Below are 18,189 nucleotides of genomic sequence, written 5' to 3'. Positions count from 1 at the left end.
ACTTTTCAAAATAGGCAAAATGAGATAAAATTTGTGATCGAAGAAAATTAATCAAGAAAATATGAATCAAACAAAAATTATTTAAAAATTATTACGAACGTTTAGTAATCGGTAAAGTTGTTGATAGTTGTCAATGATTTTGTTATTTTTTTATATTTTAAAATTGAATTGTAAAAAATTAAAAGTATAGGGATCAAATAAAATTTTAAATTATTCAATTATATTGGTGTTTGAATTATATATATAGTCTAAAACTTTAAAATATCATAATTTTATGTACCATTGTCCGATTGAGGTGATCTTTTTTAATTTATATAAATTTTCAAGATATACTCGGTGGTTAGTGGGATGATAATTAATCCAAATCAACGGATTTTGACCAACACAATCTAATAGGGTCAAAATTAAAATAAATTAGACTCGGTTCAAGTCGAATGTATTAAAGGAATGAAGTCGGGTCGGGTTCGGTTAGAGGATAAAAAACTCCGACCCTATCCGACCTAGGGGTAATAATATAATTTCTTCAAATAAATTTATAGATAAATCCTATAATATCCATCTATCTATTATATTTTTTAATTAAGTCTTTATTTTATATCGGATCAGGTCGGATCAAATTTATATTCTAAAATTGCGGATTGGGTCGGAGTAGGATGAAAGACTTATATTTTTCGAATCGGGTCGAGTGGAAGATATATATTTTTCGGATCAGATCAAATTCGGATGAAAGATATATATTTCTCGAGTCGGATTAATAAAAAGTCGACCCTACCCGACGGTTGTCATCCCTAATGGTTACGTGCCTTGTCTCCGTTTTCTTTCATAAAAATATCGTTTTTACATTTAATTTTGAATTCTTAAATTTTTATCAGTAGTTTAAATCTTTAACTTTATTTTTTTTGTAATTTGTATGACTTAAAATTTTAGTGATATGTTGCTATTTATAAAGACTTGATACGTGAAAATTTACTGTAAAATTTCTAAAATTTTCATTTTGATCTTTATAATTTTGTTTTTTTAATTTGATCCTTGTGGTTCAAAAAAATTATAACTAAATTAAAGTTGTTGACAACTGTAACTGACTCTGACTTAACAGATGTCATCGACTCCGACATTATCACAGTTAAAGGGAATGAAGTCAAAAATTTAAAATCTCTAATCGATACGAAGATATTCAACATTACACGTACAGTTTCATGCTTTCTAAATTTTTATTTGATCTATGTAATTCTGAATATTTTAATATTTTTAATGTTATGGTTAAAGTTTAAATCAGTACTCCAACTTCATAAAAGATTCAACCTAGTCCTTAGATTTTCTGAAAAGATAATTATATTTTTATGTCATGTTATCGTTCACATTAATATAGTGTGAACCACCAGATCAATATTATAACGATCGAGAATAGTTCATAGGTGAAGGGCATTGTTTAAACTCAGTCTTCATAAGATGAATAAATGTAATGGAATGGCTTGATCTCAAGTTTCGAGAGGAAGCATAAGCTTCTTAAGGTTGGCTCGGGTACTACCAGCAACAAAGTAATAAGAACCATCTCTGTTTGAAGCCAATTTGGCGAAGAAATTGGATGTCCAGAACAGTATGAATTGGATTGAAAAGTTCATTCGATCATTTTACAAAGAAAATTAAGTCACATGACAAACCTGTAATTTGTAAGCCTAAGAAACTTGATATCGTATGGTGTTGTTCAATTTAAAGGAGAGGGTGTTCCAGAAATCCTTTCATCCTCCAGAAGTGCATAAGGGTCTTTGTATTGGGGTGGGGAAGCAGGTGTCTTACTTCCATCATGAATGAACGACGATCCAAAATACTGCAACGTAAATTTATCAGAATTCGGATCGAACTCTAGCGATAACCAACAAACCCAAAGCTACACGGTTAATGGAAAGGGGACTTACAAAGTAGAGAGCAGAGAAGAATGCGATGGTTGAAAGGATCAAAGGCCAAAACCCAAGGAAGAAAGTTCCTCCAAGGGTTAGCAACAGTTTTGCCCGAGGAAACAGCCCCTGAACCATGAAATAAATTACTTAATCAACCGGGGATGTACTAAAGGAAGGTGGCGAGGAGAGTCGCCTCTTAAAAACTTCTAAAATCACGTATAATATATACATATATATATATTTCTCTCTAAAATTATGTATCATCACGAACCTCAAGAATATTACAAAATGTACCAACCTCGAGAATATTATGAGTGCAAAATCATAATATGAAAATGTATCAACCTCAAGGCCTTCACTATTCAAATCCATGGAGCGCTGCCTTTGATTAGATAAGCTTTTCTCATAATCAGTTGAGACAGCATTACTTGTAGAGAAACCGGTGGTTTCTTCCCCAATTTTCATTTCATAATTGGCTTTTTTTGGCATCCTCCAGCAGTGAAGCGGGAGTGGTCCCCCTTCTCTTCAACTCCTTCATAAACAGCGACTCGGGGGGTCTCCTCACCTACTCAACAAAGATATCCAAGCAAAAACAAACGAATCCCATTACGAAATGTTTCATCCTTTTCCAATGCATTCTCGAAGCTTTTTAATTGGGAAAGTAGAATGAAAGATGCGATTGAAGAAGTTGAAGAAAATACCATTGGTTTTGTTGTCACCTTCCTGAGTGGCAGCACAAATTCTACATCTTTGGGCATGCAAGCTTCTTCTACAAGTGTTGAAGTTGAGAATCTTCCTCGTCGAATGAAATCTCGAAATGGAACACAAAACGGGGCTCATCATCTTTAGAGAAGCCATCCTGTCTTCGCTTTATTTCTCAGCATTAAACTCGTTAAAAAGGAAGGGTATTCTTTCAGTTGCTAATATGCACGGGGTGGTTTGTTGAATTTTGTGGCTATCAGTTGTGGTTTCTGAATATTCATGAAGTCGGCCCACACCACACAATCTCAAAAAAGATTCAAGAAATTCTAAAACTATCCCTTTGTAACATCAAATAATCTATTTTTATATCAATTTTTCTCCTACGCTACTCAATTGCGCGCCGAAAATGAGTCGAGTTTGAATATTATCGAGTTCGAGTCAACTTAAAAACTCATAAGTTTAATATTATCAAGTACTTCGATTTAAACTTAAAATTAAAATTAAAGTTCAACTCGATTTGAAAGCCTGTTAGCTTACTATCTTCAAGTTCAATTCGAAATAAAAAAAAATTGAAGCTCGAGCTAAAAAAATTTGAATTCGAAACATACTCAGATTAGCTCGATTGAAGCTCGAACTCAAGTTCGGTTCAAGTTCAAACTCGAATTCGAACCTGAACTTTAAGTATATAAAAGCCTTATACTATAATTATTTTAAAAAATTACCTATAAATGTTAATAGTATTAATAATAAATTAAACATTTAATATATTATTGTTTCAAGTTGTTCGTGAGTTTTTTAGTCAAATATCAAATAGTTCATTTCGACTTGTTAAATATTAGAGCCGAGTCTTCGAGTCAAATGTTAAATCGAATTTTGACTTAATCAAACTCAATTAACTCACAATTTATCTCATCTCATTTTACTATCCTAATTCTTATACCAGTTGATAAGTTAATAGCAATGTCTTATTAATTATGTTTAAATTAGGGATGAGTGGCAATGTGTCGTGTAGGATATTTTTGCTCATTTAAACTCAATAAAAAAATTAAATATTTTTTATTTGCAGTTGGCTCAAATCGGGATTTAAAAGAGTTATACCCGATCTGAAATTTGATCTTTTTTTTGGGTCAAAATCCGCATTAAGCTTGACCTATATAATTTATTTTTATTAGATAAAATAATGATTTAATTAGAAATAAATATTATTACGATTATACCTAAATATATAAGAGATAATAATTTTTTCATCATAAATTTGACCCGACTCAATCACGTTCTTAGAAATATGATCTTACCCAATCAAAATTTTCAAAATAAAAATGATCTGACTGAGTCAGATTGGATCGAACCTCGTCAGGTCAGGTGAAATACTCATCCCTAGTTTAATATCTATCATTCTTGGTTTCTTTTTACTAATAAACTTGGTTCAAAATGGATCATAACCCACAGTCTGAAGCCTAATATTTCTTCCCCTACACAACTGTCTTCACTTGGATGGACTGAAACGCACTGCAATTTGTATGGTTGGGAGCTAAATCCGACACCACCATCACAACATCTCCGTGTTTCAACATCCCTTTTCTTCTTATCAGCTCCATGGTCGTCGAGACGTTTCCCTCCATGTCATCGTCCGACAGATCAACGAGGACAGGAATGACTCCCCATTGAAGATTCAGAGCCATACGTGTGCCACTCTCACTTGTGAAAGCAAATATGGGAGGGTATGGGCGGTTGCGAGACAGGAGAGATGCCATTCGTCCATGCTTCGTGTACACGAAGATGGCATCCACGCCAAGATTATTGGCTGCAGGGAACGAATGTGCACGATCAGAATCGGGCATGACATGAATAACCATCTATGCAACACAAATGTATCTCTGTGACAGCATAAAATGGCTTAAGGTAAAGCTAATGAGGATATGTACCCATTTCCACAGCACAATTGCAGATCTGCTCGGCAATGCGATCGGGCAACGAGACTCCAAGTGGGCGCTGATGAAAAATACTTTGCCGGTTTTCCTCCCGGCTCCATAGTTCCATTCGACTACTAGCCATCTGTAAGACAGAGAGAGCCTTCTGCCCGTGCAATCCAATAGCTGACTCACCGGATAACATTAACGCGTCTGCATTTTGCCGAACTGCTTCTGAAACATCTGCAACCTGAATACAGCACAAAAGAAAATAAACAAAAAAATTCACCTAAATGCCAGTTTCCTAAGATGTTTTTCTCACAACCAAATATCAACAATAAAATCATCTTCGAGTATGATATTACCTCAGCTCGTGTTGGGGTCGGGTATTCAACCATTGACTCAAGAAGTTGAGAGGCTACAATTACCGGCTTGTTAAGTTCTCGGCAGACGCAAGTTATTTCCTCTTGAACTGTTGGAATCTGTTCGTAAGGGATTTCGACTCCGAGGTCACCTCGAGCCACCATGATCCCGTCACAAGCCTCTACAATCTCTTCCATATTCTTTAGTGATTCCAAGCTCTCAATCTTTGCCAATACCCTTGTCGATCTGCGCACGGAAAAAGAAAATTTACTGCTTTTCTTATTCCATAAAATCAGGCGGTGGTAATATACAGACCACAATGATCACTGAAAACGTTTACCTGGATGACCTCATGTATAGATAGTTCTTCAACTGCCTGACAGAATCAGCATCATTGACGAAAGAGAGGGCGATAAAGTCGACGCCTTCGGAAACTCCAAACTCGATGTCAGCCCAATCCTGTAGATTTGATGATATACGATACATGTTTACGAGCACTAGAAAGAAATATATTGCTTTTGATATCAATGAAGTTGGATTGGCTAAATTGAAGCAAAGCACTATGTCCACACCAATTCAATGACTCAAAAGTGACAACACTATCTGCTATGGTATCTAAGAACAATTCCAAAATCAAGCCTGCAAACCAATCATAATGAATCGAACCTTTTTCGATAGAGTAGGAAGCTCAGAATTCCTTGCTACAAGCTTTCCATCTCTCCAAAAGCTAAATTTGGCACGAGGAAGAAACAGACCGGAGTCCGAACACCGACAACACAGATCATTTCCGACTTTCTCAGTTACTTCAAAGCTAGCCATACCACCATCAATGACAAGTACATCACCCACTTCAATACCTGTCATCCATACAACATAAGAATTAATCTTAAATAAGAATCTCACCATTAATACTTGGATGAATTGATCATGGCACCAATCAAAGGTACCTTCCGAAAAACCGTCATAGCTTGCTTGAACTGTAAATGGAGGGTAATCCTCAAGCTTCTGAGTAGTAAATAACCAGATGGAACCTTCCTGGAATACCAACAGGAAATCAAAAGGACTCCAAATATTCATGTAAACTGCATAAACCATAATGGATTCCATGGCCATGGAAAATAAAAGAAGGGGGTGAAAGGGATACCTCTGCTTTGACAGAAGAAGGAGCACCATGATCGAGCACATGGATCTGACTACCTTCGGTGTCGATCATGATTGAAATACAGAAACCCTTTTCTTCATTCAACTTTTTGATATTCTTAATCACATCAAGGTGCCAATCCCTTGTGTTGTGACACATGTTAAGCCTGGCCACATTCATTCCACCCAACGCCAGCTTCTCCAAATCCTCCGGTGAAGAACAAGCCGGCCCTATGGTGCAAACAAGCTTTGTTTTCCTCATCCCCAAGAAACCCTTTTCTCTCAACTCCCCCTCCGATACTGCATCCAAACCCAATTCTTGTTTTGCTTCCTTTACTTGCTCTAAACCACCGATCTGCACTGCTGCTGCTGCTTTGACTTCAACCCTAAACTTGCCCTTCGTTTTACCTTCACTGCCTATAGTCCTCCAAGGTACAACCTTTGCTCCTGGAACTTCATTTTTCAGACCGAATTGTGTGACCCTGTTGGTTGAAAGACCGCGACAAAGAACTGAATTGCTGGTCACTGATGCCATGGCTTGAAATGACAAAAACCAAGATCGAGATCGCAGTAATTCCAATGGGTTTGTAAATTAAAGCTGGATCAATGTAGCGTAAAAAATTGATTAGTTGGATTCTAAAGACGTGTAAATCACCGGTGATTGGTTATTGGTTTTATTTTATTTCATCGACTCAGATGAAATATGTGTCTTTGGTTTGATAAATAAGCGGACTTTACAAAGGCGAATGTTTCAACTTTCGAAACAGGAAATGGTATATTTAATGAAAGAGATACGACAAATGAAAAAACAGTGAACTGTTGGACGCATTCAATTATTTGAAAAAAGAAAAGCTTGGCAAATGGCAATAGCAATAGCAATAGCAGCAGACGAAAACGGTCAATTACCAGGTGAAAGGGCCCTAACAGCGCAGCACATGTAGTCACTTCTCTGCAGAGAAAGTTGGGGTAAAGCTATTGAAGCATCGGGCTTTGGTGACCGGCTCGGTTTATCATTTAAGAAAAGGATCTAATCACGATTTTCAGAGGGCTGATTTTCTCTCTTTGTTTCTTCTGTTGCAAATAATATACGGACAGTTACGTACGCCAGCAAACATGAAGTGAAATACTGATATTACCACAACACAGGAGAAGAGAACAGAGACGATGCCATTGCATGTGCCAGAAACGGGAAACTTGTGGATTGCGCAAAGTTTTTTTTGGAGCTTTCAATCGCACAAAGTTAGAAGGTTGTTACTTGGCTGCAATTACTGTTGAAGAATATCTTTAAAGACAAACAGTCAACCGGAAGTACAAACAAAATCCAACAAAAATGTTAATAACTCTATCAACCAAAAGAGAGCCACTCCGATTCCTTGCCACAACAAAAAATATATGTTCTCTTTGAATAACATGTTAATTTCCATGTATACTGAGAAAACTGGATATGGTCACAGCTAAAAAATTTAAGCTTGCGTCCCTTTTTCCTCTTTCTTGACCATTATAGCTTAGATTGGTGTTGCATAACTTTGGCAGCTGAATATACAATCTTGGCATCACCTGCAGGATTGAATGGCCATTTACTTCCACGTTTAAATAAATATCCAAGTTGCAGATTAATGCTTAAAAATACCCAAAGCAGTAATGACGTAAAATCAAGGATACCTGTAATTGTTTCCAAACTAAATTGAGAAGGTACATTGCTGTCCACCTCAACCGAAGCTTTGGCTGCAGCAATACCAATTGCTACACTCTGCATCACATCTAAACCTGCAGAAAGGGATGCAAGCATTCCACCAACTAGGCAATCACCGGCTCCCGTAAGCCTTACTACCGAGGCGGAGAGTGCAGGAAAATGCACAGCTAAGAAATTCGGGCTTCTCTCGAGAACCTTAGAGTCAGTGCACCAATTTGAAGGACTGCTGGATGTCATAGTTTCAAATAACTGTTGACTAAATCCATGTCGATGTGATTTTTCCAAACCAATTCTCCAGGAGTTTGGTTCCCCTTTAGTGCATAAAATTACACCCTCTGAACCAATAGTCAAAACAAGAACTTTGACACCTTTCTGAAGCAAAAGCCAGATTGCTGGTTTTAGCATCTGGAACAAAGTATCCGTAGAACATTTATTCTTTTCAATTGGACAAAATAAGTTTTCAGAAGATAAAGCATTTGCCATTGCAATTAGTTCATCTTCATTAGGTGAAGCAAAAGTTATCTGCAAAAAAACTCTTGATTAGTGAGCAACAAATTGCAAGAGAGTGATAACTGCAAGGAAAGCACTCAACTGTAACTTACACAATGTATCAATGATTAATACAAACCACACAAAATGAGTGCACTTACATACTCCACAATCGGAGCAATTCTTTTAGATTTTGCAATTGATACAGGTTCAAACCACACTGGGATATTTGACTCTGCTGCTACTGCAGAAAAAAGCCAAACGAAAAAGTGATAAACAAAAGCTGTAATAGTTAACAGAAACCAAAAGACCAACCCAAAGGAGGAGAAAATCTAAAGTGGTGTTTTAAAAAGTACGTCGGCAAGAAGCTTCCAAAGCAGGACGACTCAAATTTGCATCAACCATCAATATAGGAGCAGAACGTATCATGTGCTTAAATTGTTGAATCCACTCAGGTGTAAGAAACTTTTCCTGCATTAAGTGAAAACACACAAACAGATACCTTTAAATCTCAGGTGTAGTTCTTAAAACATACAAGTTACTGCTTTTAGTCATGTATAAAACAAACAACTTCAAACTCTACTTACAACAGCTTCCACACTGGCAACACCAGCTGCCACCTCGCCAGTAACATCAAGAATATGACAGACGGTGGGAGTCTTAATATCCTGATGCCTCCTAATGCCTTCTTGAAAATCAAAATCAATGAAGAATATGTAGCAGAATTAACATGTCTCAAACAGAAAACTTAAAATCGTACGATGCCATAGAAATCCAATTAAAGTGGCTTGTCACATTAGACTATTTCTTTAGAAAAACACAAGAAGTTCCATCAAGCATATTGTATTATTTATTAGTGTAGCACGATTAAGATGATCATGCAATTGATGCAGATCAACATAGCCATCATAAATCAATAACTAATGACTTTCAATAGGAACGCTGACCTTCTGTAGGTAGCTTTGCAGATTTCCAATATTCCAACAACAAAGTTCCTAGTAAAAAACGAAGAGAAATTAATCTCAAGTAATGGTGGAGAGAATAGGCCAAATCCGGAGGTCAAAACACATAATTTGAAGTAAACAACAGTGGGATAGATAAGTATATATATTTGTGTCTCAGTGAGCAAAACTAAATGTTTCTTAATGTTCCTGCACCAAGATTCCATATAATTCAGATAATTACATGATTTTCAGGACTACCAAAGAAGCATTTTCCTTAGGAAATCAAAAGGCTGCATTAGAGGAAGTTATAAAGAAAATGACCTGCCATGTCAAATCCCGAAACACTAATGAAAAAAGGGCCAGTTCCAAGCTTCCCCATGCATTCAGCTATGTTCCTTGCCACACCTCCTTGTACATAATGTACCTAAACAATTATTCATTACTTTAATAACTCAACAAGGAGAAAAATTGGGGGGGGGGGAGACGGTAGACAGACCTGGCCGGGACAAGTGGTCCTTGGATGAGGAGGAATTGAAGAAGTGGCTTGAATGTCCAGAACCATCCCCCCTATGACTACTGGGACTGCCTCTCCATATTTCCCTTGCTTCATTTTTTTCTCCCCTTACTTTCCACCAGCGTTGATCACTGATCAGAATTCCCGTTGACGTCTGATATGCTTTTGGGGTTCCAGAAAAGGGGGGAGGGGAATCTTTGACCCAAAACTAGGGCTTCAAGCTCAACAGTGAAAGAAAAAAAAAAGTCACGTTTGATCTCATTTTTCAGAGTTTTGCCATTGAATCTGTAAAGCGTGAAAGAATCTAAAGACATGACATGAATTCAAACCTTTTAAACAAGATGGAGCCTCTTTATACACAAACAAGCAACGAGACAAATAAAAAATAATCTAAAACGCACGGAAGAGCAGTAATGAAACTCAGCAAAAGAGCAGGAAATTAGGGAAAATGAAAAACAAAATAACAACACTTAGTGTTTGAATCCAGCGATGAAAGGAGGAAGTTGCCTTTCCGGTTGAAAGCCCCGGGTAGATTTTGGGCCATAGTAAATTCCATAATAAATGAGTTCTCAGCTTTCCAAGTTTTACTTTTCCTCCCAAAATAAACATTTATAACTTTTGAATGTTTCTATTTTGATCTTATAAAATTTTTATTTTGGACACCAAACTTTTGATTTTTTTTAATTCATCACTCTACTAATTCTTTAACATAATTTTATGCAAAAATTAGTGAAACTTTTTCTTTGTAAATTTATGTAAAAAAACCTTTAAACATTAATTTCCCTGAATTTCTTTTTAGACTCATGCATTTGATTTAATAATCCCTGTTGACTATTACGTGAATAACAAATAAGTTGTTATTTGATTGTTAGGGATAGTATGCTAGCAAGGCAAGTCTGGTATAACCGTATAGATTGTTCTAGCAGGTTTTTGTGAAAGCCATATATACGTGGCTCTTGGTAAATGAAAATATAAGGCATTTGTGCTAATCAAAATTCAATATGGTATCAGTAGCCTTGAGATCCGAAGGGTTTCGTCTTCTATAGCAATGTCTTTATTTGGTTTTCTCGTATGGTCTTCTTCGTGCCATGGGTGATCGGGAAACTTCCTCGACATTTCTCCAGAAGGCGTTCACCAACAAAAGAATCAGTGCAGTCTTAGATGATCGTAACTTCTTGTTACGAAAGCATCAAATGCTTCTAGCTGTAAGAGCCATAGAATAGAGAAGTTCCTTATCAGTGCGTTCACTACTCCTCCAGCGGTGGTGGCTTTATAGGATGGGACGGTTGTTGAGAATGAAGCTTATGAAGTGTTTGTAGCCCAGAATAATGTTCTTGCCTCTTGGCTCTTGTCCACGATGTCTCCCTCGATTCTGTCGCACATAGTTGGTGCTGACACCGCCGCACAAGTTTGGTCCACTGTTACTAAATTATTTGCGAGTAAGTCTACGACAACGATAATGACATGCATTATCAGTTGGAAGCTATAAAAAAGGGGGAGTTGATTATGCGTAACTTCATATCCTAGGTTAAAGAACTGTGTGACGCTATTGCGGCCTGTAGAAGTCTGGTTTCAGAGTATGAACAAGTAGCGATGATATTTAATGGGTTGTCATCCGAATATCATCTGTTTATTGTCGTTATCACTGGGAGCAGGGAGTCGTTCACCTTATATGGAGTTGTTTCAATTCTGGTTGATGCAGAGGTTTAACAGTGTGGTTTTGAGGAAGATGACAGTTTCTCTATCAGTGCTAATATGGCAAAACTATCGATGAGTTATTATCCAGGGAAGGGGATGGTCAAAGCATCTGGGTTCTTCTGTTTCGTATCAGGGAGGTCATGGTCGTGGTAAACCCCGGGTTCAATGTCAGTTGTATGGAAAGGTTGGCCACTTAGTCGACATGTACTGGTATCAATTTAACCAAAGCTTTCGTGGGGTTTCTGCTACTTACAGTAAGGCCTGGGCACCTGTCAATCCCCCGTCTGCTAACGTATATACGGTTACCTCTATTCATGGGTGTGGTTGTGTTCACCAAGGATCTTGGGATGGTATTGTTTCTTCTATGATGGTTGAGTGTAGACAAAAATCTAGCCCTGGAGGTTTTGGGGGTTTTCGCTCATCCGAGAAATGGTTTGTAGATTCCTGGGCTTCTCATCATGTAACCTTGAACGCGACTAATATTGTTACGGGTGAAGAGTATACTAGCACGAGTAAGCTCCTCGTGGGCAATGGTAATAGTTTATCTATTTCTAAGGTCGGCCAATCTAGTTTTGTTACTTCTACTCGCTCTTTACGATTAAATAACTTACTCTTTGTTCCTCGTACATGTGTGATTTCGGACGAGGATATGAGGGTGGTGTTTACGTGTCATCAGTGGGAAGGGTGGCCTAACTGTCTATGCCATAAACCAAAATCAACTACTCCATGAAAAACATTACACTGAGTAGACATATTATTATGAAACAAAGCATTTACGTGTGTTTGGTTATAGGTGTTTTCCGTGCTTTTTTTTTGTTTCAATCTCATAAATTTGATTATCGCTTACATGCTTGTACATTCCTTGGATATAGTGTTCAACATGAGGGTTATCTTTGTCTTTAACCTGGAGGTCGAATCTATATTTCTCGGTATATGCATTTTGATGAGCATGTTTTCCCATTTACAGGTCAAGTTGTTGCCACTCATCCTTATCCTACAAATGGTTTCCAACCGTTTTCCACCATTGATGTAGTGCATGGCATCAATAGGGTGCTAAGTAATCAAGCAGTCACAACATACTCAACATCGTGCCATAGTGAATCTGGGTCGTCTCCTAATCATACTAGTAGCTCCTACCATAGAGTGTCAACTCCGATGTCTTCTGCTAGAGTTACGTCTAGTGATAATATGGACGGATCCATGAGTCACACAGTCCCTCCCAGAAAAATTGACGTTTTTGGTTCCTGTTCACTCAACTGTTGCTGTAGATTTAGCTCCTCAAGTGACTTCCCTCAATAGTTCGGATATAGTTGCTACAACTGTTCTTCCTGGTTGCTATTATCGTCATTCTTCTTCAAATATTTATTATATGGTCATTAGAAACAAGGTTGGGATCTTTAAACCCAAATCCTTCTCGATTCAAGCTATTCTTGATGGTGAAGAATCGATCTCTATTAAACAAGATTTATTATCCCCTGCGTGGAAAAAGGCTGTCATGATTGAATATAATGCTCTAATTGATAGGGTACATGGTAGTTGGCGTCGCTACCTCCTGGTCGAACGACAACCGGTGTAAGTGGTTATTATGGATCAAGAAAAATATCGATGGGTCTGTTGCAAGGTATAAGGCTCGTTTAGTGGCAAAAGGTTTCGCTCAAGTTTCAGGACATGACTTTAATGATACGTTCAACCCAATTATCAAACCCTCCACGATAAAGGGTTTCTTATCCTTAGTTGTCATGAATGAGTGGAAATTACGACATGTTGACGTGAATAATGCATTCCTCAATGGGGACTTACGTAAAGAGGTGTTCATGGTGCAACCTCCCGGGTTTGAATAGATTGCTGCTGATGGCTCGCGACTTGTTTGCAAACTTGAAAAGGCATTGTATGGACTTAAGCAAGCACCACAACATTGGTATACGAGGTTATATACGTTTCTTGATCAAATTGGGTTTCATGGGACATAAGTTGATGCCTCATTTTTCATTCATTGCTTAGGAAAATGTTTCACTTATTTTTTCATTTATGTTGATGATATCATAATTACGAGGCAATATGAGACTGAAATTGAAAGCGTTGTATCGTAATTGAGTGAATAATTATCTCTAAAATATTTGAGGGACTTAAACTATTTTCTGGGCCTTGAAGTTCAGTGGATTACTCATTCTCTCATTTTACAACAAAAGAAGTTTATTCTTGAGTTATTAGAATGAACTGGAATGCGTGATGCTCATCCAGTTCCAACACCGATGGTCGTTTCTCTGAAGCTTAGCGAAGATGAAGGGATCCCATTACAAGATGTTTAATTATATAGGAGTGTTGTTGAAGCTCTTCTATATTTAAATCACATGCAACCCGATATTGCATATATTGTCAACCGTGTCGCTCAATACATACATGCACCTTGCACTCAACATTGGGTGGTCGTGAAACATATCTTGAGTTACTTGTGTGGGACACTTGATTATGGTTTAGTATTTCACAAGGCTGGATTAGGCTTACACTTGTAAGCTTTTACGGATGCTGATTGGGCAAGCAATGTCGATGATCATCGTTTAATATCAAGATTATGTGTCTTTCTTGGAGGTAATCTTGTGTCTTAGGGTTCCAAGCGTCAACGATCGATCTCTCGGTAGACTACTGAGGCTGAATATGGTATGTTGGCTGATGTTGTGGCCGATGTTGTTTGGATTCAAGCCTTGTTAACAGATATGGGGATTTCATCCTCAAGCACTCCCATTATTTGGAGTGATAATACGAGTGCAATAGCTATGAGTACCAATCCTATTATGCATTCTCATTCGAAACATGTTGAATTAGACCTTCATTTCATTCAGGAGAAGGTTACTACTGATAGTGTTCATGTTAATTATATTCCCGCTCAACATCAAAAAGTTGATGAATTCACTAAGCCTTTGTCCCAGGCTTATTTTTCTTTGTTTCGCTGCAATCTCAATGTCTATTGTGAAGTTCTGGAGTCCATGGACAGTAGGGAGAATGTTAACTATTACGTGAATAACAAATAAGTTGTTATTTGATTGTTAAGGATAATATGCCAGCAAGGCAAGTATGGTATAGATGCATGGAATGTTCTAGCAGGTTTTTGTAAAAGCCATATATACGTGGCTCTTGGTAAATAAAAAGACAAGGCATTTGTGCTAATCAAAATTCAATAATCCAAACACTTTCTTTTAAATTCTAATAATGAGGAAGTGTAGAAGGAATACAAAAGTAATATATCTCAATTATATGACAATCAAACTATAAAGATTGCAGATCATATTCATTTTCCTTTGATTTTTGGCTAAAATTCATGAGTTCTAAAGATATTTTTATGAAATTAAAATCATATAGTTGTAAAAAATGTTGAGACGAGATGCCTAAATCTGGTAGAGAAAATGTCATTGGATGGCAATTCCGCTGGTGGCGTAACATGGGAAACAAAACTTCAAAGTTTTTATTTTGTGGGAAAGTTGATGAAATGATAAAAAAATAAATTCCAAACCAAGTCATTTTTGGCATCAATTGACTTTAAAAATAATTTTTGAAAGTATAGTGTCCAAATTGGTTTTTTGTGTATGACTAAAACAAGAAATATGATGAAAGTTGAGTGATTAAATAAATGACTTACCCTCTTCAATGTAATCCTAAAGTAATAGTAAACATATATAAGGTATACTGGTAAAAAGGCCATCAACATTTGTCACTTTTTTCGGTTGCACCCTTAAAGTTTAGCAATATAAACCCTAGAAGTTTTTTTCAAATAAATCCTTTTTGGATAATCATCTTTTTGATGAGTTTACAGTTAACACTTTTGTTGACGTGGCATAACAATATTAACGACATAACTGGAAAATAAAGAAACCATTGAGGGGGCGTTTGTTTCACGGTTTTTTGCAATCTTGGGAGGAATATTTTTTTCCGGGTTAAGATACCCACGTTTAGATGGGCCATGTTCCCAAGTGAGGGTAAAAGGTCAATACCAACAGTATTTTTTGGGTTTGTATTACTGGGAATATTATTCCCACATCTCACCTAGGTATTTATTTATTCCCGTGCTTAATGGGCTAAAATACCCTTCTCCCCGTTAGCTTGCTTCTGCGAAAGAAAAAATTCATCTTCTTCGATTTGGAGAGAGAAACTCACAGAGTGTAATTCCGCTTCCGATTTCAAAGATCACATTGTTCGTACATTTCTCTGTAATTTGTTTCTTTGCAAAGAAACCCTAGTCCATTATGCTATTTTTCCACTCGAAACGAATTCATTTCTTCACTTATTTTTTTATTATTAATGAACATTCTGTGTTTTTCTTTGTTTAAATTACAGGAAACTTGCTTTAGAGTTTTACGGATAGAGTTGTTGCATTCTTCTTCTTTGATATCCCTTTTCTATCAGGAAAAACAGAGGAAATAAGTGACTTTTTGAGGTTTGGGTCTTTTTTTCTCATGTTGAATTTCAATAAAGTTTGAAACTTCTTATTGCTAGTTTAATTCTAGCATGCAATTAGTTCCAAAACTGTATTTCGTTGTTAATTAAGCTAAATAAATTATTTTTCTCCTTTTACTTTTGAGAATTCTTGACGCCAGACAGAATAGTGATTATCCTGCAAGCGCTCCAACAGATGATTCACAAGAGAAAATTCGCCCAAAAAAAATCCAGAGAAAAAAAAGTCTCTAGGGTTTAATAAAATATTATCAAATCAAACAATGCCAAAATCAGTCCACAAGCCGGACTGTTATAGCCAAAAATCGTCTTTATTCGAATTTTGCCAAAAATAGCAAAATCCCGAAAATCACTCTAAATTGAAATTCGAAATAAAATAAGCAATCTCCAAAAAATTCGGCCTAAATCGGATTTAAATTGACTTCCTAATTGACAATCGAAATATTACCATAAATAGTAAAAAATATCTAAATCTAGTGATTCGGAGGGGAAAACGGCAGAATTTGAGGTTGAAAAAAGGCCACATGGAGCGTAGCACAATGTGGAGAGCGTACGCGTCGAAAAGAGCTTTCCGGATTGGGGTCTTATGCGCGATTCTGACACCTGTAGCCAAAGTTATGGCCAAAAGACTGAAACATACTCAAAACGACCCCAATGAGGAACATGTCACAATCAATTCCCGCCTTTGCGCTGATCTGCCAATTCATGGTATCTCAGCGCCATCAAGGTGCAATCTGACAGCTCAGCATCATCTGTCTCGGATCCCCCTGCATCAATTCTTATCTGAATTTGTTGGATGTTTGAGTTTTTTGTTAATTATTTTTTAATTATTAGTCTTAATTTGTGCTTGAGATTTGAATGAATTCAAAACTTATTAAGTTGCTATTTGAAGTGGTTTACAATCGTGTTATGTTATGTATAATCCAAGAAGTCTCGGTTTTACGGGTGTGAAGAACATAGGCTTTTCAATTTGTTTTTATCTAAATGAAAAATAATTTAGTGCTCTTATCGAAGTTAGATTTGTAAAGCTTACCATTGATTATCGAATGAGAGTTTAGTTAATTCATGAGAGTTTAATTATAAAGTGGCACTAATCTAACAGAGAAATACATTATAAACTGTAAAATTATAAATTGTTTTAGTTCTGGCATGGTTTAGGGTTCATGAGATATCTTATAGTTGGTATAAAATCGGGAATTGATTGTTTTAGGCTTTGGAGTGGATGTGTTAGGTTTTCTATTTCACTAACAAAGAAATAAAATTATAAACTGACACTAACCTAACAGAGAAATACAATTATAAATTGTATAGGGTTCATGAGAGTTTAACTATAAACTGGCACTAACCTAACAGAGAAATACAATTATAAACTGTAAAATTATAAATTATTTTAGTTCTGGCATGGTTTAGGGTTCATGACAGTTTAATCTTTTGTTTGGCACTAACCTAACAGAGAAATACAATTATAAACTGTAAAATTAGGGTCTTTTTGTTCTGCTTACCTTTAGTTAGTTTAGTAGTTGGCGTAAACTCATTATCTCTGCTGGGACTTCTCGTAGCTGTATCCATCTGTCAAGCCAGCACAGAGGTAGGACAAACAACAATCGTTGCATAAATACATGGAAAATTGTGCATATGCTTGTGAGTATGTATTCTAGATATATCTCATTAGTTTTGATGAACTAACCTCAAATAAAGCTCCTTCAATTGTGGTAAGCTGGAAAATGTAGGATTCTCGGGTAATGAACCTGCATTACCACTTATGTCTAATATCTGGAGCATACAAATTGCTTGGAATCCACCGGATGGAATCTATGTCTACAAATTGCTCGTACATATTAAAACGGAACATGCATGTGTTAGGATACAAAAACATTTATAGGCAATAGCTAAGTATGTCCTTATATTGCACTGAATATAAACTGTATATCAAATCTTGCTAGTAGAAAGGTCTTGAAATGCACAACCTTTACATTGATGATCCATTATTGATGAAACAAAGTAGACATAACGAACTTGGCATATTTAATTTGCTACATATCTAGGAGGCAATCATGAGTTTGATTATTTTGTGCATGTACAAGCATGCATTTCTCTCCCAACAGTTGCAGATTAAAATGACGGTAACCTTGTTACCTATCTTAGGGGATTATTATCCAACTTCAAACAAAAGAGATTCGGAAGTGACTTCAAAATTGCAAGTGGCCAATCCTTAATATTGTTCCTAGATAAAACCAAATTCTGCAATTTTAAATATGAGTCAATAATGATATAGTCTGAAAATTTAAATACGAGTCAATAATAATTTAAGAAAGCAAAAAAAAAAAAAAAAATCAGCTATAATACATTAGCCACGAGCTTTAAACTTCACAAGTCTACCATTAGTTGCTCT

The 18,189-nt window shown here is 36.4% G+C and overlaps 2 protein-coding genes, 1 long non-coding RNA gene and 1 pseudogene across 4 annotated transcripts; all 4 read right to left on the bottom strand.

Annotated features, from left to right (window-relative positions):
- Positions 1-1,668: 1,668 nt before the first annotated feature.
- Positions 1,669-2,656, bottom strand: LOC120121925 (annotated as a pseudogene).
- Positions 2,657-3,970: 1,314 nt separating this feature from the next.
- LOC120121872 (pyruvate kinase isozyme A, chloroplastic-like) lies at positions 3,971-6,627 on the bottom strand. Its single transcript, XM_039141164.1, has 7 exons — positions 6,018-6,627; positions 5,821-5,908; positions 5,540-5,730; positions 5,214-5,332; positions 4,876-5,119; positions 4,526-4,760; positions 3,971-4,404 (listed from the first exon to the last, which is right to left on the bottom strand). The coding sequence occupies exons 1-7, from the start codon at positions 6,546-6,548 to the stop codon at positions 4,073-4,075; spliced, it is 1,740 nt and encodes a 579-aa protein (XP_038997095.1). The 5' UTR covers positions 6,549-6,627; the 3' UTR covers positions 3,971-4,072.
- A 718-nt stretch (positions 6,628-7,345) lies between these two features.
- LOC120121833 (pseudouridine kinase-like) lies at positions 7,346-9,970 on the bottom strand. Of its 2 annotated transcripts, none has more exons than XM_039141132.1 (8): positions 9,636-9,970; positions 9,461-9,563; positions 9,143-9,190; positions 8,783-8,880; positions 8,552-8,666; positions 8,357-8,439; positions 7,676-8,228; positions 7,346-7,593 (listed from the first exon to the last, which is right to left on the bottom strand). In XM_039141132.1, exons 1-8 carry the CDS (start codon positions 9,747-9,749, stop codon positions 7,427-7,429), a joined length of 1,281 nt encoding a protein of 426 aa, XP_038997063.1. In that variant the 5' UTR covers positions 9,750-9,970; the 3' UTR covers positions 7,346-7,426. The 2 variants fall into 2 exon arrangements, with proteins under 2 accessions (XP_038997063.1, XP_038997064.1); XM_039141133.1 differs by having other exon boundaries at positions 7,451-7,570; positions 9,636-9,967.
- A 7,352-nt stretch (positions 9,971-17,322) lies between these two features.
- On the bottom strand, positions 17,323-18,005 carry LOC120121862. Its single transcript, XR_005516023.1, has 3 exons — positions 17,934-18,005; positions 17,485-17,609; positions 17,323-17,366 (listed from the first exon to the last, which is right to left on the bottom strand). It is a non-coding gene; the product is annotated as an uncharacterized LOC120121862 (long non-coding RNA).
- Positions 18,006-18,189: the final 184 nt, after the last annotated feature.

Source organism: Hibiscus syriacus, unplaced genomic scaffold (genome assembly GCF_006381635.1).
Source record: "Hibiscus syriacus cultivar Baekdansim isolate YM2019G1 unplaced genomic scaffold, ASM638163v2 tig00110383_pilon, whole genome shotgun sequence".
NCBI classification, from domain to species: domain Eukaryota; kingdom Viridiplantae; phylum Streptophyta; class Magnoliopsida; order Malvales; family Malvaceae; genus Hibiscus; species Hibiscus syriacus.
The sequence above is the reverse complement of the archived record's forward strand: the minus strand, read 5'-3'. Positions and strand labels throughout refer to the sequence as shown.